The following is a 25251-nucleotide window of genomic DNA, read 5'->3' as shown; positions in this document are numbered from 1 at the left end:
GAGAGCAGCGCTGGGTGGAGGCACAAGCGGCCAGGTCCGCCCACTGCACCTCCGGAGGACCCAGCGGTCCCCTTGCCCCGTGGTATGCCAGGGCTGCAGCACTGCACTCCTGCAGGCACTGTACATCAGGACACTCTTTCCTCCTCACAGGAGTCCACGCACAGACAGTGTCTTCTCACCTCTGATTTATTTGTGGGTAAAAGGAAGCCTGGGCTTCCGTCTTGGCTCAGTGCTAAAGAATCCGCCTGCCAATGGAAGAGACAGGGGTTCAATCCCTGGGTGGGGAAGATCCCCTGGAGGAGGAAATGGCAAACCACTCCAATATTCTTGCCTGGGGAATCCCATGAACCCACCAGAGGATCCTGGGGGATGACAGTCTGTAGGGTCACAAAGAGTCGGATACGACTTAGTGCCCAAACAACCAGGAAGCGCAGAGAGGTGAACCAGGGTATCTTAGGACCCACAGTGACTGCCTCACCCACCCTGACAGCTGCCCGGGCCTGTGGCCGGGTGCAGCGACCAAAGAGCTGGTTGCTAGGTAAGCACAGGGTCCGCGCCAGCCAGCAGCACCTGTCGGCATGTGCAGAAAGTACCCTTCACACATGGATGCCAACCCATCAACTCCACCTTGACAGGGTGAAAAGCAGTGCCACTGACGGCAAGAAGCCCGGCCCACCAAGACAAGACGCAGGGCTTCCCACTCGCCTCCACTGGTCCTGATGCAGAGCCCTCCCCCAGCCCCAAACAGTGATCAGAGTGGCATCATGCTGACACAGGGAGCGCCCCCGTTCCATCTGTGTTCACGGTCAGAGGGCCCGTCAGAATCTTCTTGGGGAACTCTCAGCGGCCTCAACCATCCCCCCACCCCCATTCTACCCGCTTTATTTGAACAGACGTGGACCTGGGACTCCAGACCATCCAGGGAGTTAAGAGCGAGAGGAGCAGAAAGGACAAGCTGGCTGGTGCTTCATCTATTAAGCTAAAGAAAACCCAACCCCCTTCTTTCTGCTTTGAGAACCCTTCTAAGACATCCTGAGTCTTTCCTGGTCCCCTCGACAGGACAAGGTGGCCCTGACCTGCTCCTCTGGGCTGGTCTCAACAGCAGCAGTAATAAAAGACCTCCTGTCTTACTGTATAAGGATGTATCCGTCAGGGCAGGCTAAGATACACAAATATCCTTCAGATCTCAATGGCTTCACAGAAGCTTATTTCTCACACTACAGGTCAGCTAGGGGCGCTGCTGGGGGGGCTGCGCTCCTTTCAGTCACCAGGAGCCTCAGGCTGCATGATGGAATGAGGACTCAGGGACCCTGCAGGCATTCCTGAGCCCTGGCTCTGCCCAGCCAGAAAGCCTGGCTGCTGTTCTGCTGTCTAAACGTCTGGGCTTCCTGAACCCTCCCTCTGTTACTCATGCCCAGAGGCATCTGTCTGGGCCTGAGATGCTTGGCCAGGAGCCACAGCGTTGAGTGATGGTCACAAGCTGGCAGAGAATGTCAGTCCTGATGGCCCCCCACCTTGGATCAGGAGCGGGAGCTTGGAGCTGCTGGTAACTCCCGGTCTCCCCGGTCCCAGCATCAGGCCGGTGTTCCTGGCATGGAAAGTGGACCTGTCAGAGAGATAGACACGGGGCTTAATAGGCGAGGCAAGGCTGTGAGAACGTGGGAGCCTCTGGAGGGCAGAGCGGGGCAGGTGGCCAGCACGTTTCTTCTCCAGCACAGAACAAGTCGAATGGGACTAATGATGCGTGCAGCGAGAGGAAGACATTCCTCGGCTCCCAGACTGAGAACGTGGCGTTTTTCTTTTCTGGAGGTGAAATCATAATAAAAGGGAGGCAGGCTGTCCCTTCCACTCGACCAGCCGCAGCCGGCCAGAGAATCCCACAAAGCAGGCTGAGATGATCCCGTGGTCCCCAACCTCGGCTGGCTCCCAGATGCAGCAGGATACTGTCGTGCCTGTCTCCCCCCATCACAGAAGTGACAAGTCAGCCCACAAGATCAACGCCTGCCCTTCCAGGGCTCAGAAAGACTCATGTGCCACTCTGCCTCCGGGGTGGCGTGTGGAGGATGCCTTTGGAGGGTCACCCCAGCCCTGGGACCTGGGGGTCCCCTGGCAGCCTGTGTGCTCAGTCGTGTCTGACTCTTTATGACCCCATGGACTGTAACAGCCCGCCAGGCTCCTCTGTCCATGGGATTTCCCAGGCAAGAATGCTGGAGTGGGTTGCCATTTCCTCCTCCAGAGGATCTTCCCAACCCAGGGGTCAAACCTGCATCTCCTTCTTGGCAGGCAGATTCTTTACCCTTGAGCCACCCGGGAAGCCCTCCGGCAGAGGGACTCGGTAATCCAGAAAGGGTGGTGGGCCAGGGATGAGGGGAAGCTGGCTCTCAGGGAAGGGACTTTGAATAAGCAACAGCCCTGTGAAGCTCAGCAGATTGAAAATTCATCCTTTGTTTTTCTGTGGCCCAGAAGCTGCTCTTCCACCCTCCACGGGCCAAGGCTGGGGGTGGGTGGGGGGTTGTTTCTGGGTCAGCTGTGAAGAATGCTGCGTTATCAGCTCTGTGTTTGCTGTGGCACCAAGAGAAGCAGCAGGCCAGATAACACAGCACAATGGATAATGCACAGAGCATTTCCGTTTAGCTCTGGAATGTGTATTTACACTCTGAGCAGGCGCAGAGTTCCCAGAGCCCCGCCTCCCCCTTCCTGCAGCGCAGACATCCTGCTCCGCCCAGCACCACTCCCCAGCCTGGCCCTGTCGCTGGCATCTCTGGCCTGGCACCACTCCCCAGCCTGGCCCTGTCGCTGGCATCTCTGGCCTGGAGAGGCGGCAGGTGGTGATAGCGCCTGGTGTTTGTGTGACCTTTCCCGAGCTTGCACAGCCCTTCTGCAGACATGACCTCATTTTGAGTCCCATGAAGCAGGCGGGAAAGGCACACGCATTCTACGGAAAGTCACAAAATGTGCACAGTTTCTGCCATGTGCCAGATGTTCTAAAGGTGCTCCATGTATGGTCGCTCGTGTAAGCCAGAAAGATGGCCCTTGTTGCCGCTGTCAGTGAGGCATTCAAGCTGAGGTTCAAGACCAGGTAAGTTAACTATCCAAGGTCACGCAGCCAGAAGGGGACAGAACTCAAACTTGAACCCAGGTCTGTTCAACAACACATCCGATGCATTTCCCAGGGAGCCATCTCGCCTCCTACCAGTCTAGTGTAGTCTAGCGCACACCTAGGGTCTGGAACCCTCCCCCAGTCCTCTTTCTCAGCTCTGGGACACCTCTCCATGATGGCCAAGCAGATGAGCGTTTGGGGATAACTAGAAAAGACTTCAGTGACTATGCTCTTCTTCCTCCCCGCAGCGGGTGACTGGCTGCATCCTCTCCAACGTCAACACACCCTCCATGACACCTGTGATCGGACAGCCCCGAAATGAGACCTCCCAACCCATCTACCAGAACAACAACGCTCCCAGCAAGCCCACTGCAGGTAGGGAAACGCTGGCGTAGAGCAGAGGCTCTCGAACTTCAGAATCGCCCGGAGTTCTTGTTAAAACCCAGATCACTAAGCATTGTCCCAGAACTTGATTCAGTAGGTCTGGGAGAAGGAAGAGAATTTGCATTTTTAAAAAGTCGATGGTCCAGGGACCATGCTTTGAGAACCCATAAGAAACAGCATCAGAGAGAAATAGTCACAGTGATAGAGACGGATTCAGGGACAGAGAGAGACAGGAGTTGATGGTATGTGTTTTAACATAAATATGACTGCCTTAACTGGGAATTAAAGGTACCAAAGGGAACGTTTTCCTCTGCCTTTTCTAAGGAGGTTGCGCATTCTGCCAAGGTCACACGGTGGGAAGTAGCAGGGACAGAAGTCAAACCCGGGCAGTCTGCGGCCAGCCCGTAACGCCAGCCCCCCAGCCAGCTTCAGTCATCCCTTCAAGGGCCCCCAGCACTTACCCAACACTTAGTAGTGTCTGCTTGCACAGTGCTCCGTGCATTACACAGATTCTCATTTAATGCAGTAATTCTGTGACATAGATATTATATTCCCACTTACAAAAAGAAAACAGCTCCAGAGAAGGTAAGTGATTTGCCAAAGTTTACACAGCTCATAGGTCTTTCCCGCGTGGTTCATCAGCAAAGAATGCGCCTGCAACGCTGGAGCTGCAGGAGACTCAAGTTCGATCCCTGGGTCAGGAAGATCCCCTGGAGTGGGGCATGGCCACCCACTCTAGTATTCTTGCCTGGAGAATCCCACGGACAGAGGAGCCTGGTGGGATACAGTCCGTGGAGTTGCAAGAGCCGGACATGACTGAGTGACTGAAATGAACTGAACTGAACTGATGCATAATAAAAATGGAAGAAAATAAATAATATATGACTACTTTAGTGGCAGTTACCTCTAGCGGTAGAATTATGGATACTTCTTTTCCTTTTAATATGTATTCTTCTTCTATATTTTCCAATTTTTCAACACTGTCATAAACACCACCAGAAAATAGATTCCGGTCTAGGGCTCAGAATGCTTGTTCCTTGGACTGGAAATGAGAAGCAGAAATGGGGCCGTCACCTTTCTGTTCTTTCTCTCCAGCCTCCTTCTGCCTCCATGACCCAGTCCCCACCCCTCCACGCAGTCCTGTGTTTCCAGGGCCCCAAGGCGGTGCTGATGAGAGTGTGAGTTATGAGTGGTCCTCCCTATCTGTCCCTGTCTGTCTTGCTCTCTCCCGTAGCCAAGATCCTGGGAAAGGTGGGAGAAAGCCTGAGCCGGATCTGCTGTGTCCGCCCGCCAGTGGAGCGTTTCACCTTTGTGGGTAAGGGAGCAGCCCCCCTCTTTTTCTATCCCTCCTCCCTCTTTCATGCAGCAGACACCCCTAGCACCTGCTGTGGCCTGAAGCACTTATAGCGCAATGATTGAGAGAGAATGGAAGATGTCACCGGGCCTGCAGAGCCCATCTGTGACGGGAGCCCAGGAATGCGGCCATCCTGGCCTGAGGCTCCCGGAGATCTCCGGCACTCACCGTCCTTCTCTGGGCTGTGCTGGTCGCTCCCTCCATGGAAAGTGTCCACCCACCTGAGAGTTCTCAGGGGCCCAGCGGCCCCTCTCAGGTCTTCCTGGCTCTGCCCATGTCAGTACTTCTGCTGAGAGGCTAAGAACATACACGTCCTTTTCTTAATTTTCTCCATTTTTTTGGAGAAAAAAAATGGATCACTCAGCATGGATGAGAATACCCACCTTTGGGTCTCTTTTTCCTACAAACCCAAATTTGACTCTGCAGGAGAGCGGTCTAGCCCTCATTCTTTTGACTCTGGGGCTGACTACTGCCATTTCTCAGGTTTCCAACTTCCAACCTTGAACCAACAGAGATGGTCGAGGAGGAAGGGAGGCAGGGGGCCAGAGTGTCATCTCTGTGGTGCTGTGCATACCGTGGGCCCCATGCGGGGCACCCCTTCAGCACCCACGGCAAAGCCTCTGTCTCTTCCACATCTTCCTGGGGCTTTGCCTTCTGCCATATGAAAAATCTCAGCCTGCTCAGCTTTGCTTGTTCTCTGAACCAGGTAGCCCTGAACAAGAGAGGGCCACCTCCTTGTGACTCTGCCAACTGCCTCCCTAGGTTTGAGGATGCTGCTCTTGTGGCCAGCCTCCTCCCACTCCAATACAAAAGGAAACAGAAGGCACTTGGCGTGAGTGCGTGTGTGTCCATCACTGGCTACCCAGCCAGGTGGTCTAGTTCTGAATTCCCAGAAGAGTGAATCCTGCCCTGGAGCCTGAGGAAGTGTTCCCTCTCCATTACAAGCTGGACCATGCTCTCCACTTATGATACTCAGATGTCCCTACTCGCACCCACCCATCCCAGCCCGTGTTCTCCCTCTGAGAAGCCCCTTGGGCAGATTGAGAGTCAGGTACCAGGAAGCTGGTTCCCTGATTCTGCATTTCCTCTTGCCTCCCTAGATGAGAATGCCAACCTGGGCACGGTGATGCGGTACGAGGAGATCGGTGAGTGGGGCTGAAAAAGCGGGAATGTTCAGGGCCTCCTGCCTCCAAACAGGCACAGTGGGGGACGAGGGAGGCTTGCAACCCCTGGGGGGTGTTTGCAGCAGGGTCTGCTCTTGGAAGGGTAATTAATTGCTCTCAAGCTAAGAGCATGTTCTTAGTTATCTCACCTGTACCATCTCCCTGGATGTAGATGTACCATCTACCTGGACTCCGGCAGGATCCCTGGAGGTAGGATGGGGTCCGTGGGCAGTTTCCCCTTCAGAGCTTCTTCATCTCATTCAAAAGATACGGAAGTTCAGTTCATTGCCAGCCAGAGATTCTTCTCTTGCCCGCAACACCGTGCCCACAGAAGATCCCCTACCTTCCCCAGTGGAGGGATCCAGTGCTTGGAGCCATGTCTGCGATCTCCCCCACAGCCTTGGGTGGACACTAAGCCCCTGACTGTGTGAAGGCAGTAAAGGCCCCAGGCCAGAGCAGGTGGAGGGGGTTGCACGGAGCTGTCAGGATGGGAAGGCGCTGACTCCCCTAGAAATGAGATGAGTCCTGAGCAGCCCTAGGAAACAAGCCGGGAAGCACATTTTCCCAAGGTTCCAGAGTAGCTTAGAGACAGAAGTGTCTGAAGCCGGAAAAGCACAGACGGACGAGAATGGAGCTCGAGCTGCTGCAGGTCCCAGGTGACAAGGAGGGTCAGTGACAGCTGGAAGTCCCCAAAGGACTCAGCATCAATGAGAATATCCATCTTTGGGTCTCTCTCTCCTACAAATCCAAATTCAACTCTGCAGGAGAGCTGAAGATCCAGCCCTCGTTCTTTTGACTCTGGAGCCAACTAATGCCATTTTGGAGAAGGAAACAGCAAACCACTCCAGTACTCTTGCCTGGAGAATCCCATGGACAGAGGAGCCTGGTGGGCTACAATCCATGGGTTTGCAAAGAGTCGGACACAACTGAGCGACTAACATATACACACTGCCGTTTCTCAGGTTTCCAATTTCCAACCTTGAACCAATAGGGATGGTTGAGGAGGAAGGGAGGCAGGGGGCCAGGGTGTCATCTCCATGGTGCTAGGATCGGGGGCAGCTGGGTGTCCAGCGGGCATGCTCAATCTTCAACTTCCAGCTGCAAAGATACTCCAGGCCCCCCTCCTAGGGATGAAGGGGCAGGGCTGCACTGGGTTCTCCCAGGAGGCCTAGCAGATGTGACATCATTTCTAGGAACTTCTCTGGGTCTTGTCCTCTGATCCCTGGTAGTGATGCACCTGAGTTGACTCATACTGACCTCCTGAACCATTTGAAAATTTTCAGAAATTTTACCAGTTGGTTGTTCAACTCAGTCAAAAAAATTAAATTATACTAAGTAGCAGTTAAATGGGCTTCCTGGGTAGCTCATCTGGTAAAGAAACCGCCTGCAATGCAGGAGACCCCCTCAATTCCTGGGTCTGGTAGTTCCCCTGGAGAAGAGATAGGCTACCCACTCCAGTATTCTTGGGCTTCCCTGATGGCTCAGACAATAAAGAATCTACCTGCAATGCAGGAGACCTGGGTTCTGTCCCTGGGTTGAGAAGATCCCCTGGAGGAGGGCATGGCAACCCATTTCAGTATTCTTACCTGGAGAATCTCCACGGACAGAGGAACCTGGCCGGCTGCAGTCCATGGGGTCCCAAAGAATCGGATGTGACTGAGTGGCTAAGCACAGCAGTTAAATACCTTGTATTAAAAACAGAGGTAATAAGTACTCGAAACTCCTTGATTCTTTAAGTTTTAATAGTTTTTATTTACCAGCACATGGCTGTCTGAAGGCCACAGGAAAGAGTACTTCTGGATGCTCCCCAAAACCAGCAGGAGCATTCACCCACAGGTTCCACAGCCACAAACACCCAAAAGCCTTGTACTCCCCCTGCCTGGCGGTTCCATACCTGGCCAGTGACTATCGTCTCGGGGACAAAGTCTTCTTGACCAGCCGCGCTCAGAGCAGTCTTCAACCTTTCAACTGTATTCCAGTGTGTACTTTCCTCCCATACCTTGTTCCGGGAAGAATGTATTGTGAGCCAGCTTCATCTGGGACCTCATTCACCTCCCCAGCACCCAGGGTCCGTGTATCAGGTTGCAGCCTGGGGAGTCCCCCGTTGGACAGAGAGGGAATGCAGTGGGTGTTTGCATGGCCATGCTTCTAGCATTCCTTGTGAAGCTTGGCCCCATCTGACCCCCTCTCTCAGAGAAAGGAAAGCTGAGTGGCCACAGTTGTGTGGATGGATTCGTGGCCTGGCGTGGTACAGGTGGCTGCTGCCTCGGTGTGTGATGGGAGCTGGAAAGGGGCTCGGGGCCTGGGGCTTCACAGAAGCAGGATTGCTGAGAGGAGAGTGTGACCGAGGAGGGCTGACTCTGGCTCCCTGGATCCTGAACTGGGGAAGGAAGTGGGGCCCAGAGGAGCAGCCTGGCCCCCAGACCACTGCCCTGTGAGGCCCTTTGGCTCACACCTCCTCTTTCTGAAATCCCCTTGCACGCTTCATGAGAAGGAAAAAGCCATTTCTCCTAGCTCAGTTAGCATCTATGGCGCCATTTCCACTTTTTTAACCAGGCCTGCCCCAGACTTGCAGGCTGAGAACTTGAGCCTTCATCTCCTAGGGCAAACCGGAGAATCCATTGCTGCCCTCCAGCGGCCACACATGGGATTCCCAAGCCTTGCTGGGGCCTCTGCTGCTGCTCTGCTGCTGCGGCTAAGTCGCTTCAGTTGTGTCCCACTCCGTGCGAGCCCATAGATGGCAGCCCACCAAGCTCCCCCGTCCCTGGGATTCTCCAGGCAAGAACACTGGAGTGGGTTGCCATTTCCTTCTCCAATGCGTGAAAGTGAAAAGTGAAAGTGAAGTCGCTCAGTCGTGTCCGACTCTTAGCGACCCCGTGTACTGCAGCTTACCGGGCTCCTCCGTCCATGGGGTTTTCCAGGCAAGAGTACTGGAGTGGGGTGCCATTGCCTTCTCTGGCTGGGGCCTCTGGTCTGTGACAAATCCATCCGTTCCGGTGCTGCAAGCAAAGGTGGAAACCCCCCGCTTTAACTTGCTCTGCTTTGGCTTTAAAAATAATCCCACGTTATACTCGAGTGAGAAAGTGAGTCTCTGGATAGGGAATTGAAAAGAGATTCATTTCCGTGGCCGCAGAGCAGGGCTTCTCAACCACACCGCCGTTGTCATAGGAAACAGGCGTAACCCTGAGGTGTGGGGGCTGGCTGTGTGCCCTGTGGACTTTTGAGCCGCGTTCCTGCCTTCCCAGCACTAGGTGCCGGTAGCACACCTCTCTCTCCAGCCTTGATGACAAAAAAACGTCTCCTGACCGTGCCAAATTCTGGAGGCAGAATTGCCCCCGGTTGAGAACCACTGATGTAGAAAAAGCTGAGGGCCAGCGTGTCTCCTGGACATGGCCTCCAAACCGAAGTTTTAGGCCCACAGTTATAGAGCTGCAGCCTTTCAACAGATCTGACCTGGAACTCTGGGCGGCTCCGAGCAGGGGACAGGGAACATCAGGAACCCCAGAGTCAGCCCGGTCTGGCTCCTCTCGGCCATCCCGAGGCTGGAGGCGGACCATGACCAGGGCCTCCATGCTGCAAGAGCCGAGGCCACACTCACCATCTGGCACTGCCATCCCGGGGTACCCAGAAGGCTCTGAGACAGCCTCTCTGTCGTTCGCTCATTCAACACGTCCTGAGCACCTACTGTGCACAGGTCACTCTGCTAGGCCCTGGGTATATAAAGTTCTATTAAGGTCCCTGGATGTAAACAGAACATTAGATGACAGTGTGACAGGGGAGGGGGAGGTGGGAGGCTGCAGGAATATGTAGGCGTTAAGACTCCGGTGCTGCAGGGGACTCCCTGAGGGTGAGCTGTGCCGACCTGGGACTGTAAGATGCTGACCCTGTCAGCCCAGCAGTCTCCCACTGAGCCTGCACCCAGGGCGAGCTCACCACCTGAAAATCCTCCGCAGGTCCCTGAGCTAGCTACGGGATCTGAGGAGGGCAGAGCTGCCGGCCCTCAGCCTCTGGGGCCAGGGTGGCAGCGGTCTCTGGAGGCTCAGAGTAGGGCTGTGTCACTGGTTCCGACAGGATGCCCACAGTCACAGCCCCCTGATGATAGAGCCTGGTGGCTCCGACCGTAAAGAATCCTGCAATGAGGGAGACCTGGGTTTGATACCTGGGTTGGGAAAGATTCCCTGGAGGAGAGGGTGGCCACCCACTCCAGTATTCTTGCCTGGAGAATCCCATGGACAGAGGAGCCTGGTGGACAACAGTCCATGGGGTTGCAAACAGTTGGACACGGCTAAGCAATTAAGCACAGCACCTGATGAAAGAGCCTGGGGAAAGTACTCGGGAACCAACACATGACCTGAATCTCATCCCAGGTGGAGGTCTCTCCCCACGTGGTTCTGAGAATCCCAGGATTCTTTTTCACCCCTGTTGCTCAGTTTTCATGCCTGAGTCAGTTTGCTGCCTGTTTTAAGCGACAGTGGCCTCGCTGGGATAATTCAGACTGGGCTTAACAAGGGAAGAAAAACTAGTGATAAGCTGGAAACGTGCCTGGGAGTTGGAAAGGTGGGGGCAGCCTCGCTTCTCAAGCCGTTTGCTGAGGACAGTGGCCCATGTACAGGGAAGACGTCTGATGAGCTGAGCCAGCTGGTGAATTGAGGGTGCACTCCATGTCCCCTGCCCCCATCACGTCACGCTTGTGATGGAAGACAAACCCCAGAGGATGCCCAGCAGCAGAGAAGTCACACTCCACGGGCACTTTGGTTTGACATAGAGCAAAAAAGAGAGCCTCTTAGACCTCACACAAGGCGTGTAGCTGCCTTAGACTGTGGGTGACCAGACATCCTGGTTTAGCATGAAACCCACCCTGGAAATCCTTCAGTCCCAGCAAACCAGGACAGTTACTCTCTGTCTGCTCCATTCCGCAGGAGAGAGGTTCCTCCTGCAGGGAGTGAGAGTGGTCTGTAAATGAGCCTGGGGGAGGGCTGAGCAGAGGATTCAGGGCAGCACACAGCGTGCTGCCTGCTGGAACTGGGCTCTGGAGCCCCAGGGATGGGACGCTTCTGTGCTGGTAAAAGGAAGAAGGCTGATATTTGAACGCTTCCCTCTCCCTTTGCTAACTTTGTCCCCCCTCCTCAGAGCTACGGATCTTGCTGCTGTGTGGCAGTGACCTTCTGGAGTCCTTCTGCATCCCAGGACTGTGGAACGAGGCAGATGTGAGTAGCAGGGTTATGGCCTGAGCACAGCTGGTATGGGGCAGGATGGGGAGGCGCACTCGACTCTGACCCCTGGTCTTCCCTCCCCACCTAGCCTCCCTCCCCAGCTTGAGTCTCCCATCTCCCTTGAGCTCCCAGGAGGGCAATCGTTCACATCATGATGGGAAAAAATTCTCACTACCCCCAAGCTTTATCTCCTCCTGTATTTTTACACTCACTCCCCCTCATGCTTGCTCCTGGAAAGCCCCTGGGAAAAAAGCAATCTGAGTCATAGAATACCTTCGCCAAACAGCACTTGGAGTATGTGTGCTGGTGGGGAGAGGTGGGGGAGAGAGGTCTTTTTAAAAAAGAAAAAGCCTTTGCCCTTTTGAAATTATTATGTGCTTTGTTTTCCTTTGATTCTTTTTGAAGAGGTGGTAAATACCACCCTAGAATTTCCTTAACAAGAGAAAAAGGGTCAAGAGGGGAGAAGTTAATGATAAAAGGTCAGTAGGATCCTTCTGGCAATTGACTTGGAATTTAGGGAACCAGGAATTGAAACCTATACCCTTTAGAAGCTCAGTGGACAAGTTGTTACCAAATCTGGCTGAGATGGTCTTAAACTAGCTAATTCATAAGTTCCTCACCCTTTAGACATACATTCATTTTTGTTATTTCATGAATTCATTCATCTGTTAGTCAGACCTAATGCTAGCTCCCAAGCCCATGGCCCTTTGCAAGTGGGTTTCTCATGGCAGATATTCTAGACTTAGTACATTTTTTGTATTATTTACTGTGTGACCCCATGCAAATCACTCAACTCCTTTGAGCCTTGGTTGTTTTTTTAAACCTAAAGAATGTTATCTGTAGCATTCTGAGATTTAAAATCTCAGAATGCTACAGATAAAAAGCAATATACAATACAGTCTCTGCCCGGAAGTATTAGGTGGCGAGATGTCAGCTTGTGAAATTTTCTCATGTACATATATGTCTCTGAAGAGAAAGAGAAAAGAGACAACCTTCAGGGTGAAACTCAAGATCTCAGTTCTACTTCAGCACAGCTTGTGACAAGATATATTACAAGCATCAGTTTTTCCCATCTCAGAAATGGCCATCGTAATAGTACCTTCATAGGGTTTGGGAGGAATTAAATGAGATCGTCCCTGTAAAGTGCCCAGCCTAGCACCTGACACACAGTGACGTACAACTGTTAATAAGTGAATCTACCTAAAAGACACATCGATAAACAGAGATGTTCAAGGTGAAGGGCATAAATGCTAACACGCTGTGTGCTAACCAAGCAGGGAGGGAGAGTTTCAGGGGAAACGAATTATACTGTGTAAGCCCTTTCCTCTCCACGCCTGAACAATTTCTTGCAGGTGAAATTTTAAACCTCTTTTCAATTCTGGATTAAGTGGCTTAATTAACTTTTACTTTCCTCTCTACTTCGCAAGCTGCTTTGAAGGGAAAAAGTAATGCGGGCGAAGTTCTGTACAAGATTTCAGCAAAGCTCTTTCAAGAATCCGGGCAAATCCAGGCAGTAGCCGGAGGCCCCTTCCCACGGGGAGGCCCTGGCAGCCAGGGAGGGGATTTACAGGGATAAAGTGACAGGGCAGCAGCCTGAAGGGCCAGCACGTGAGCAGGACGTCTCAAGGGCCTCCTTGCTGCATGTGACTTGTAATGTGGGCCTCTCAAGGGCAGACACGAGCTTTCTGGAGCCTGAAACGGACACAACTGGGGGCCCCTGAAACACAGCCAGCCTCTCTGCGCTGACAGCAGAGCCTCTAGGTTCTCTCCGAAACAGCTGCTCCTGACCTTGTCAGGTCCAACTTGTAGTGACCAGGGAAAAGAGCCCCAGGTCACTTCTCTTCCGGGTGGTCCCTAATGCTCAAGTGGGACCAACCGGAAGAGGAATGCGTTGGTTAAAAGAGAAAAGTTGAGAAACCGAAAGCTGTTGATGTACTGGGGCTGTGGCAGTGGAGGCAGACTTGACACCCATTTATTCAATCATCTTCCCACCTGACCGTCACCCTGGGGATCAGAGCACCCAGCCTGGCTACTCCCAGAAGCGCAGCAGATCCAGACCAAGCGGGGACCCCACGTCTGTGCGGCTGAAGGGGCTGAGAATGCCCGTCCACAGCACGGGCAGAAGGGCGATTGGGTGAAGCAGCCCCTCAGGGTTCACTCCAGAGGATTTTCTAGAGCCTGGAGTGCCAACCTCCCTACCCTCGAGCACCCACGAAGACTCTGTGGAATCCTTAGAATCATGCCATCTGAGGTAGAGGAAAAAAAAAAAACAGAAAAATCATGGAGTTGTTTCCTTACATAATGAGTGTGACTCTCAGGCCACAACAGAGGTGTGCCAGAAATATCACATGTAATTTATTCATACCAAATGAAAATTCAACTCCAAATCACTACCCCCAGGGATGATGGGAAATAGGTCTCAGTCACTGCTGACGAGCAGAACCTGAGAGGCTCTCATGGGCTCCGAACACGAGCATCTCTTCATCAGGGTTGCCACACACATCTTCCCTCTCGGGACCTGGAGGTGGGTGGCCCTCCCCTCTGTGCCCACCTGGAGAATAGGATTCCTGACTGAGTCTGGAAGCCCGGTGCTGGACCCCACCCACCTATGATCCTGCCCCTGTCTTCTTCTGAGGCTTTGCCCTTAGGGCAGCGGGTGGGCTTCACAGATCTCTGGCTTCTTTCTAGTGTGGAAGGAGCAGGGGGCAGTGGGACCTCTTCTTTCTCCTCTGAAGATAGCGCCCCTATTGTCTCTTCCCTCCTCAGGACCTCAAGGAACATCTTGTCAGTGTGTTTAAAGCCAGTGGCTTCAAAACGTTCTGCTTTCTGCCCTGCAAATTCCTTTCATAAAGGCTCTGGTTCTCCGCTAGAAATAGGGTGGGGATTGGACAAAAGTGGACACAGGGAGCATGAAACTAGCTAGCCACTCAGTGATTTATCCCACTGTCCTTACTGGGGGAAGGTTGGAGCTTACGGTCTAGGAAAGAAAGGTCCTTCTTTCAAGACTGGTCCAGGGTGAGCTCTGGTGATTCTAATAGGAAGTTATGATCTCAGGTGGCCTCAGCCGGCGGTGGCTTGAAGCAGGGTTTCGGTTCCTGGCCAGAGACTGAGGCCGGGTCTCAGAGATGAGAGCACCAAATCCTAGCCGCTAGATCAGTGGTCCGAGACAAGACCCTGGCCCTTCAACTCTGCAGAAAAGAATTCCCACAAAGACAGCAAGTAGTGTAACAAGCGAAGTGTTTATTAGGAGGAGAACACAGTACGTGTGGATAGACACATGGGCGGACTCAGAGAGCCGCGCCCTCGTGATAGTTTGAATCACCTTTATGAGACATTTCTTCCAGGTTTCCTTTGGCCAGTCATTTCAATCTGTCTGGCTCTGGGTGTGTATTTGGTATATATCTCAGGAGCCTCCCATGTCTATGCACATCTCTCAGCCAAGATGGATTTCACCCAAGAGGCCTGTGGGTAGTTGGCGTCACTCCACTTTTGACCTCTTAAGGAGATTTCTAGTCGGGAGGGTTTCCTTGACTTCGAGAATGAGAAATGTGTAGTCTCTTATCTCTTATCCAGGCAGGGCTCAGCCTCCTCTCTTGATTGTACTGCTACTGATGTTTCAGAGTTTCTGTCCACAGGGAATGAATTCCAGTTGCTTTCCCTGGTGGGTGGTGGTGGGGTGGGGGCATGCTCCATTTACCTCCTGCCTCTGTTCTACCCTCCAGAGTTTGCCTGGAAGCAGCTGGTTTTAGGGATCTCTGTTCCTAACTATGAGATTACCTGGGATGAGGTATGTGAGACCCACTTCTGCCCCCAGTTTCATTCATTTAGTGAACCCTTTATCAGAACACACTTTTCTTTACACGGTGTCCCGAGTGATACTCGATGGCCACAGATCTGTGCTCAGTGACCATGAGCCTGAAGCTCTGAATCTGCCAGTGATGGGACAGAAAGGTGGGGAAGAGAGCCAGGTTTCTTGGAAAAGTCCTATGTCCTTGCTCTCCATTCCAGCTTCCCATGTCATCTCCAGAATCCTCAGAAAAAAAGCAGGGGAGAAGCCACTAGTTCAAACAGGTCTGTGGGGAACATAGGAGCCTCTCCACCCTTCTATAAAGAACGCTCACCAGAGGCCATGGAGCAGCAATGTCCCCACCCAGTCAGAAGCAGCTGGGACAGTCTGTTCCACAACAGGGCTGCCAAGGTCTCTCTCGGCACAATCACAGACTCTCCAATTGAGTCAGTCTTGCTCATTCTTTTGCTTTGGATTCCTGAACCTATGCTCTCCATCCAGAAATGTAATTACACAACCACTCACCCCAACCCAAGCACATCCCTTGGGCATTTCCCAATAGACACAAAGATCCATTAGCCCTTAGTGAATTCTGACCTTCTCTGACCAGTGACACACCCCTTCTCCTTACATTCCATGGAGAGAAAATGCCATACATATTCATCACATTTCTCTCCATGGAACACAGAAGAGTTGCTTCTGCATGGTCTGGCACTTGGCATTTTCATTCTTGATTCGCAAGAGAAAGCAAGATCCAGTTTCCTGGACCCGCTTTTGGAGATGGTGACCCAGTCCCCACCAGTCCATCCCATTCCCAAGCTTTTAATTAGGATAATCTCCCCCAGGAGACTCGATCTTTGCTGTGCTGCATCCTGACGCTGGGCTTCCCTGGTAGCTCAGGTGGTAAAGAATCCACCTGCAATGCAGGAGACCCAGGTTTGATCCTTGGATCAGGAAGAGCCCCTGGAGAAAGGAATGGCTACCCACTTTAGTATTCTTGCCTGGAGAATCCCATGGACAGAGGAGCCTGGTGGGCTGCAGACGACAAAGTCACAGAGTCAGACATGACTGAGTGACTAAGCACACAGCAGGCACACATCCTGACACCAGCAGGGAAGCAGGTATCCGGGCCTGGACCAGGGCCTGTGAGAAGGCAAGGCCAAAGCCGAAAGGGTCAAGTCATGACAGATTTGTGAGACAGGAAACTCGCATCCTCCTCCCCTCCCTCAAACAAACCCATCGTCTAGTGATCTTATGTGGCCAGCTGCTTTTTCCATTATAGTATAATGGAAGGCAATCTGGCAAATTAATTCTGATTCAGGCATTCTTTCCTTCCATCAATCTTTCAGCTAATACTGAGTGCCCAGTATGAATGTAAGTACTTTATTTGTCCTGGCAGCACTTGCTAAAAATATCTTACAGTTTTTATTCTATTAGTTCATTATAGTACATGAAATGAAACATACAGAAAGTTTGAAAGAGTTCTTGAACTAAGTAAGCAGTCAATAAATGTTGGCTGTTATTTATTCATTGGTTTTAAAATATTTATTGAGTACCTGTCATGTCCCAGACACTGTTCTAGGGCTGAAGGAACAAAGAGAACAGAATACGTCAAGTTTCCGACCATGTGCACTTTGCCTTCTATGGGGGAGACAGACAATAAACACTCTTCTTGTTTCTCATGGCTTATCTCAGTTAACCCCCCGAGCCCTCCTGAAAGTGGAGTCCATTTATGGATATGGACACCAGGGCTCACTTGGACTGGACTTGTCCGAGCGTGCATGCGCGTGTGCATGCTCAGTGGTGTCCAACTCTTTGCAACCCCATGGACTGCAGTCCACCAGTTTCCTCTGTCCATGGGATTTCCCAGGCAAGAATACTGGAGTTGGTTGCCATTTCTTCCTCCAAGGGATCTTCCCAATCCCAGGGATCAAACCCTCATTTTCTGCATTGGCAGGCAGATTCCTTACCACTGTACCATCTGGGAAACCAGACTTGTTCAAGACCACTTAGCTATTAACAGCAGAGCAGGACTTTGCATATGTTCAGTTCCCTAGTGCAGGTAAGACAGACAAGTGGGAAGAATGGCATGAAGTTCATAGTAGCCCAGCTTCCCTGGTGGCTCAGACAGTAAAGCGTCAGCCTACAATGCGGGAGACCCGGGTTTGATCCCTGGGTTGGGATGATCCTCTGGAGAAGGAAATAGCAACCCACTCCAGTACTCTTGCCTGGAAAATCCCATGGACAGAGGAGCCTGGTAGGCTGTAGTCCATGGGGTCGCAAAAAGTCAGACATGACTGAGTGACTTCACTTTCACTTTCTTTCAGCAGCTTGAGCTGGGCTTTGAATGATGGGCAGGATTGGATTTAAGTGAGTGCAAAGAGAAGGGCTTTGGGGGTTGAGAGAAGGCTGTCAAAGATCCAGTGGTAGGAATAAGACCTTTTGGGGAGATGGTTCTTGTTGGCTGAAACAGAAGGTTTATCTTGGTCTTTGCCTGGGAGGCTTCTGACTTTTCAGCAAGCAGACAAAATCATTTCAGTTTAATGATTACATGTATTTGCCACTTGAAAATGGTATTTGCATTTCAAATGAGCAAGGGTCAATATTTAACTCAAAGGAATGAACACCTGGAGGTGGAACATCAGGCACCAGAGATGGGCTAATGAGGAAGTTTTAATTTTTTTCTTTTTCTTTCTTTTTGTACTTCTCAGTCCAGCATTCCATAGGCTGGCTGGCTCTAATTGGCTGTGTTCTACATTTTTCCAGCCAACCAGGCATGGGCTAACTGCTTCCTACATCCACCAGCTATGGGAAAACAACCAAAGAAAATAAACAGAGGAAGAGCCTGGGGCACTGGCCACTCCAGAAGAAATCCCAGGGCTCCAGGACAAATGGAGCAAAGACAAACATTTGGCTTTTCAGGCTCAGATGGTTTTTATCAGACAGTCCCGCCCCAGCCAGGAAGCCCGATGGACACTTCCACCCCGGGGATTAGGCCCCCACACTGATAAGCCTGTTGCCGCGTTTCCAGCCCAGGGAAAGGCAGCTTACCCCCTACCCTGGGAGATAGGGTTCTCGTGTGAAAGGCGCTGTTGCTTTGGTTTTCAGGCTTTTGACTTGAGGCTGGAATCCCTTGCCTTCCCACACCCCCAAGCAGATTGGAAATGGGTGTGGGGTTCCTCTGGGAAATCCCCTGGAACAGTCATTCATTTATTTGCACTAAGGAAGCCATACTGAAAATGCATTCCCGCAGTAGCGTCTGCTCAGCCCTCCCTCCAGAGAGAAGCCGGTGCAGACCATGGGTGGAGGATTCTTGCCTGAATGGGAGGAGCATGTTTCAGATGCCCCTCACCTACTGCGTGGCTTCTGCTGGATGGTCTCGCATCTGGTTTAACCTACTCAGAAGTACACAAAATTACATACTGTAGAGGGCGATGTGGAGTAATGAACTGAGGACATGGCTCACTGTAAGCCTGGAGAAAAAAATGAAGATAGATTATATTTTCAAACCAAAAAATTTCAAGTCACTAAACTGCGAGTCTTAAAATGGATCTAGAACTTATTTACAAAACAGAAACAGACCCAGACTTGGAGAACGAGCTTATGGTTGCCCGGAGTGAGGTGAAGGGAGGAGTGGAAGGATGGAGAGAAGGGACAGTGAGGGAGTTCGGGATAGATATGTACACGCTGCTATATTTAAAACAGATGAACAACAAGGACCTGCTGGAACACATGGAACTCTGCCCAATGTCATGTGGCAGCCTGGACGGCAGGGGGACTTGGAGGGGAATGGACCCATGTTTATGTATGGCTGATCCCTTCGCGGTTCACCTATAAACTACCACAACATTGTTAATTATCTATACCCCAATACAACGTAAAATTTTTTTAAATGAATCTAAATTAGGCATGATGTGGTAAAAAAAAAAAAAAAGAGAGAGAGAGCCTGTAAAGCAGACAAGAGTGGATTCAAATTCACTCACTAGCTGTGCAGCTTGGACTGGTTACTATATCTCACTGAGTCTTGGTTTCCCTGTCTATAAAGCGGGAACTGAAGCACATATCTCAGAAAATGGTTGTTGTAAGGATTAAATGCATTAATAAATAAATCTCCTTGCACTATGCCTGGTGCATATAGGTACCCTGATAAATGCTGCTTCCCCTTCCTGCTGGTAGTCCCTTGCTCATCCCTGAATATTCTCATCTGGAGAACAAGTACAAGTGAGCCCGAGAGATTCAGATCCTCTCCCTTGAGAATGAAGAACTGTTTGGGGAGATGGTCAGGATTTCAAACTCTGATCTCAGAATGACTCCACAGAGGGTCTTAGCAGTTAGACTTGCCTGGGCAGGTCAATGTAAATTGGATTCTGCTGCTAAAGGAAGTCAAACCCTCTATTTAAAATCCTCTAATGGTTTCTCTTTGCATTTGGAATGAAATCCCATCTTTATCATGATCTGGTTCTTCTGTACTTGCCCTACCTCTCTGTGCTCCAGTTACACTTGATTCCCTTGTTTGAATAGTTTTTCCCACCTCAGGGGCTTTGCACTAGCTGTGGCCTCACGGGGAATGTTCTTTTCCCAGGTATTTCTATGCCTGGCTCCTTCTTGCCATTTAGGTTTGGGCTTCAAGGTCATTTTGTTTTATATTCAACATTGTACTTAGCTCCACTTGATGTTTTCTTACTTACATATTTATTTGTTTATGACCTCTCCTGACTGTAGGTGAGTTCTGTGGGCACACTAAACGTGTCCATCTTATTGGGCAACACCGAGACAGTGTCCAGTTCACCACATACACTCAACAGAAGTTTTGAATGAAAGAATGTAAGAGCACCTGGAAACAGCTTGGTTGGAGGAGTTCAGCCCCCACAGTAGGACGTGGCCCAGACTTTTGTCAGTTACCCGGAAGACAATTAGCCACTACAAGATTTTAATAGTGGTACCACTTACTGGTAACCCACCTTATCTTTCAGAGCAATACGGGTGAAATCATTCATCATTTGTTTAATGTCTCCCACTAGATAGTCATTGAGCCAAGAGATGAAGCCATATCTGTCATGCTCAGCCCTGGGGTGCTGGGAAGCTCCCAACTAAGACCACAGGGCATCTTCCCGGCCAGGTATCAGTGGAACCCAGTAAGGCAGGTCTGGAAATTCTGCCTCCTGAGGGAAGATGGTAATTCCACATTCCTTCCAAGAGATCTGCTGCCCAGTTGCCCGGAGTGTTCTCCCTCCCAAGGCCAAGCTGCTTCCTGCCCCAACATGTGTCATATCCTTTCCTTAGATTCCCCACGTGGAAGGGAAGCAGAGTCTGCCCCCTCCCACTTCCTCTCCCCAGCCCTACCCCTGCTGCCCCCAGGGACCCTTTGCCCCGGAAGACTAAAAGATATGATCAAAGCTGAGCCTGTGAGCAGGAAGTTGAAGCAGGATGAATGGCACAGACCCCACAGGCACAGACAGAACACAGGCCAGAGCTACCCTGAGAGACCACTGTCTGCTGCGGGCGGGGGAGAAGACTGTACCCCGATCCTGCTCACCGCGGTGTGGTAGAATGAGGTCACAGCAGTCACGTCAGGAGAGGGACTTGCCAATCAGAATGCCTCTGCCCACCCACCTCCCCTCCCCCAGGCAAGACCAAGACCAGCAGAGACATCTCCGTGAAGACATAGGAGGTGTTGGGCCACTCAAGCTGGAACAGACGCTCCATCCCAGGGCTCCATGGGCAGGGAGAGCTTGAGAAACTCTGTTTCCTAAGGTCAGATGTCTGCCCTCATCGCTCTAGGGCATAGGGGTGGGGGGATGTCCTCATTTTTGCTGGAGTTCCCAGAGTGCCCATCCCACAGCTATCTCATTTTGACTTCATCCTACACCAAGCCAGGGTATTAGCAGCTTAGGCAGTTGCCTATATTGTTTTGTAAATTTGTGTTTATTTATTTATTTTTGGTTGCACTGGGTCTTCATTGCTGCACAAGGGCTTTTTCTAGTTGTGGCGAGCGGCGGCTGCTCTCAGCCGAGGTGCGTGGGGCTTCTCATTGCAGTGGCTTCTCTTGTTGGGGAGCACTGGCTGTAGGGCAAGTGAGGTTCAGTAGTTTCAGCAGGCAGGCTTCAGTAGCTGTGGTACGCGGGCTTAGCCGCCCTGAGGCAGGCGGAATCCTCCTGGACTAGGGATCAAACCCATGTCCCCTACATTGGCAGGTGGCTTCCCATCCACTGTGCTGTGCTGAGTCACTCTGTTGTGTCCAACTCTGTGACCCCATGGACTGTAGCCAAGCTCCTCTGTCCATGGGCTTTTCCAGGCAAGAATACTGGAGTGGGTTGCCATTTTCTTCTCCTGACTCAGGAATCGAACCCAGGTCTCCTGCATTGCAGGCAGATTCTTTACCATCTGAGCCACCAGGGAAGCCCAAGAGTACTGGAGTGAGTCGCCTATCCCTTCTCCAGGGGATCTTTCCGACCCAGGAATTGAACTGGGGTCTCCTGCATTGCAGGTGGATTCTTTACCAGCTGAGCTACCAGGGAAGCCCTCCCATCCCCTGCACCACCAGGGAAGTCTCTATTGTTAAAAGCAACAATAATCCCAAAGTGGGTGGACCTCAGGAGGATTAGGGAGCTTTGTAAAGACAGAGAGATTGTAGACATGTTGTATCAAAATCCCTGGGCCTGTTATTGTTTGTAAAGCTCCCCCAGGGGATTCCACTGACCAATCAGATGAAGTTTGGGAAAGTTCAGAAGTAAAATTACCCATGCTTTTCATGGAGACCTGCAAGTCTCTAGAGTCACTTCCTGGAGCCTCTTAGAGTTCTCATTAGGTACACTGGGGCTGCTTTCCACATCCTAAAGTGGGAGAGTATATCAGCTAACTAGTCCTCTTCCTCAACAGTATATATTGAGCATGTATGATCCTCTTCACCCGGGAACATGGCAATGAATGAAACACAAAATTCCCTACCTTCATGAAGGTTACCTTCATAGGGGAGAGAGAAAGAGGCAAAATTAAGATTAAACAAAGAAAATATACAAGGTGTTAGATAGAGACACATGCAATGAGGAAATGAAGAAGAGTTAGGACATGGGGACTGAGAGGGTGTGGGGAGGGTGAGGGTCTCTATGCAAAGGGTTGGAGGTTGAAATAGCGTGGCCAGTGGAAGTCTCTGTGAGAAGGCGGTATTTAAGTGAAGGGTTTTGAGCCAAGGAACCACATAATTTGACTGATATTTCACATTATCGGTCTGGCTGTTGGGAATAGACTGGAAAAAGGCAAGAGAAAAACAGACCAGAGCAATCCAAGTGGGAGCTGATGGAGATGGACAATTTCTGTGGCTGCAAACTTGGTGGCTTAAAACTACACACATTTATTTTCTTTCATTTCTGGAAGCCAGAAGTCTGAAATGGGTTTCACTGGGCCAGAGCTAAGTCGTAGTCAAGAGCCGAAGTCCCTCCTCAGGCCCTCAGGGAGAATCTGTTTCCTTTCCTTTTCCAACTTCTTGAGCTGCACTTGTTGCACGCCATGGCCCCTTCTTTCATCTTCAAGGCCAACAGTGTAGCATCTTCTCTGCTCCATCTTCATATCACCTTCTCTCTCTTGAGTTAAATCTCCCTCTCCTTCTTCTTGTAAGGACCCTCGTTATTACATAAGGGCTCACCTAGATCATTCAGGACAATTTCAAGACCCTTAGTTTAATCACATCTTGTAACATTCAGAGATTCCAGAGATTAGGACCTGGGTGTTTGGGGGGCCCATTATTTAACCCACCAGAAGAGGCTTGAAGGTAGAAGTGATGGAAATGATGAGGAATGAGCAGGTTCTTGGATTTCTTTTGAAGACCAAGTCAACTGAGTTGCTTTATGGACTAAATGTGGGATGTGAGAGAAAGAGAGGAATCAAGGAGAATACCAAGATTTTGGCCTGAGCAGTTGTAGAAAGAGTTTCCATTTACTGAAATGAGAAAGGAATAGCATTTTGGTGTGTGTGTGGGATGGCAGTGGAGGGGACTGACTGATGTCAGAGTGTTCAGGGGCTTGTGGAATATTACTCTTGAGACACCTCATCCAAGTGGGCCTGTTGAAGAGCCACTGGATATATGAGTCTGAAGTTCAGGAGAGAAGTCTATGCTGGAGATATCAATTTGAGAGCCTTCTGTATGTCTTTAAAACTTTGAAATGGAATGAAATCATTAAAAGTGCAAGCGTAGATAGAAAAGAGGTCCAAGGACTGAGCCTGGGGGACTCCAGTCATTCGAGATCAAGGAGATAAGAAGGAACAGCACAGGGACTTCCCTGGTGGTCCAGCAGTTAAGACTCCACATATCCAGTGCACAGGGTGCAGGTCTGATTAGGGAAATAAGATCCCACATGATGAGCAGCTGGAAGAAAAAAAAAAAAGAAGGAACAGTACAGGGAGAAACTCCAAAAGAGCAACCAGTGAGGTAGGAGGACACAGGAGAGGGTGGATCCTGGAGGCCACATGAAGACAGGGGTAGGGATGAGGGTGGGGGTGGGCAGGGCAGCCAAGCCTCTGGAGGGAGATGGGCACCCATGGGATGAGGGCAACCTCGCCAGCTCTAGCACCCGGCACCTCCTATCACCCCAAAACACACACCCACGTACACCTTCCAGCATGAAAATCAAGCCTGTGACCTCCAGTCTGGCCAAAGGAGCAGAAAAGGTCTGCAGTCTGGTCTAGACATCTGCAGAGATGCTCCTGGGATGTGGTAAAGCTGTGTGTCTTGTCTGGTAGACCTGTCTTCTCCGCCACATCTGTTCCCAGGGGGTACATCTGTCACCTGTTTCTGGAAAAGGAAACCATCGAAATCAGCGAGGCCTCCATCTGCCTGCCACCACTGAGCAGCCTGTGTGGTTACTGATTAGGTGCTCAGGTCATCAATTTCTGAGTAGAAAGCAGCAGCTGCACTAACGTCACCCAGAGGGCCATCCCCATGAGGCCTGACTGCCATTCTGAGCCGTTGTTTTCATGCTTTAAACTAGAAGGCTTACCTTTTTTTAGGTTTTTAAATTTTTATTTATTTATCTTAGGCTGTGGTGAGTCTTCATTGTTGTGTGTGGGCTCTTCTCAGTTGCGACAAGCTGGGGTCCACTCTCTAGTCGCGGTATGTGGGTTTCTCATTGTGGTGGCTTCTCCCATTGCAGAACACGGGCTCTAGGGCATGCAGGCTTCAGCAGTTGTGGCACTTGGCTTAGCTGCTCCTCGGCATGTGGGATCTTCCCACACCAGGGATCGAACCGGTGTCCCCTGCATTGGCAGGCGGATCCTTAACCACCATCCCTGGACCACCAGGGAAATTCCTGGAATGCTCACTTTAAATAGACCACTGTTTCATACATTACACATGAAACATCCATCAGATTCTCAGAATCAAACTGAATTCAGATCCTATGTTATACAATTGGCACCAAATATCTCAAGACACCTGCATAGCAAGGCAGTTGAGGAATCTCCATGTATACCAGCCGGATGGATTCTCTTCTCCAACTTTTCCCTCCCATCCCCTTCTCTTTCCATCCCTTCTCTTTTCTCTTTCTCTACGGTAATAATTCCCCTGGAGTTTTTTTTTTTTTTTTCCCCCTGGAGTTTTAATACAGTACTTAGATCACTGCTGGTTCTTAAACTTGGTTAAATATTAAAATTAAAATCTAGGGAGTAAAAAAAAAAATACTAATCCTTGGGCCCCATTCCCAGAGATTCTGATTTAATTGATCTTGGGTATGAGCTGGGCTTTGAGGATTTTTTTAAGCTCCTCACATGATTCTGATGTTCAGCCAAATTTATGAGCCAGTGTCTTCGATTACCTTCTAAGTAGTGGTGCAATATTCTAAATGTTATGGCAGGAGGCACTGGATCCACCTCCACTCCCTGCCCTGCCCCTCCCTAACATTCCTGGTTCATAGGACAAAGACTTGGGGCTAGTTTACCTCATCTGAATACCACCAATAGAGGCAGCATGTTGTGTAATGTTCTGTATCTTCCAAACGGCATGATCCAATGGGGGTTCAGACATGGTACATCCACAAATTCCCTCCTGGGGCACCTTCAGTCAATCTTTAATTGCAGCTCTAGCTCCAGCTATAAGCAAAGGGAGAAGTAGGGTGAAGGTGGCTGCAAATAGCCAAGGGCACACTCGTGCACACCGTGCGGGCACGCACATGCACAACCAGTGAATCAGGCTTGGAAGGGGAATTCTGCTGATACGGAAATCCTCTAAAAACCTCAGCAACAAAATTCTGTACAGCAAT

The 25251-nt window shown here is 50.8% G+C and overlaps 1 protein-coding gene across 10 annotated transcripts in view; it reads left to right on the top strand.

Moving 5' to 3' along the window:
- Window positions 1-25251, top strand: part of NMNAT2 (nicotinamide nucleotide adenylyltransferase 2) — a 226243-nt gene that overhangs the window by 191965 nt on the left and 9027 nt on the right. For all 10 annotated transcript variants that reach the window (XM_015475256.3, XM_005217288.5, XM_024976174.2 and 7 more), the window contains 4 exon segments: window positions 3349-3475; window positions 4719-4799; window positions 5939-5983; window positions 11132-11208. In XM_015475256.3, the coding sequence (XP_015330742.1) occupies window positions 3349-3475; window positions 4719-4799; window positions 5939-5983; window positions 11132-11208 (330 nt within the window).

The sequence above is a fragment of the Bos taurus genome, chromosome 16, assembly GCF_002263795.3.
Source record: "Bos taurus isolate L1 Dominette 01449 registration number 42190680 breed Hereford chromosome 16, ARS-UCD2.0, whole genome shotgun sequence".
NCBI classification, from domain to species: Eukaryota; Metazoa; Chordata; class Mammalia; order Artiodactyla; family Bovidae; genus Bos; species Bos taurus.
Note: the sequence above shows the minus strand (reverse complement) of the source record. Positions and strands in the feature narration are given on the sequence as shown.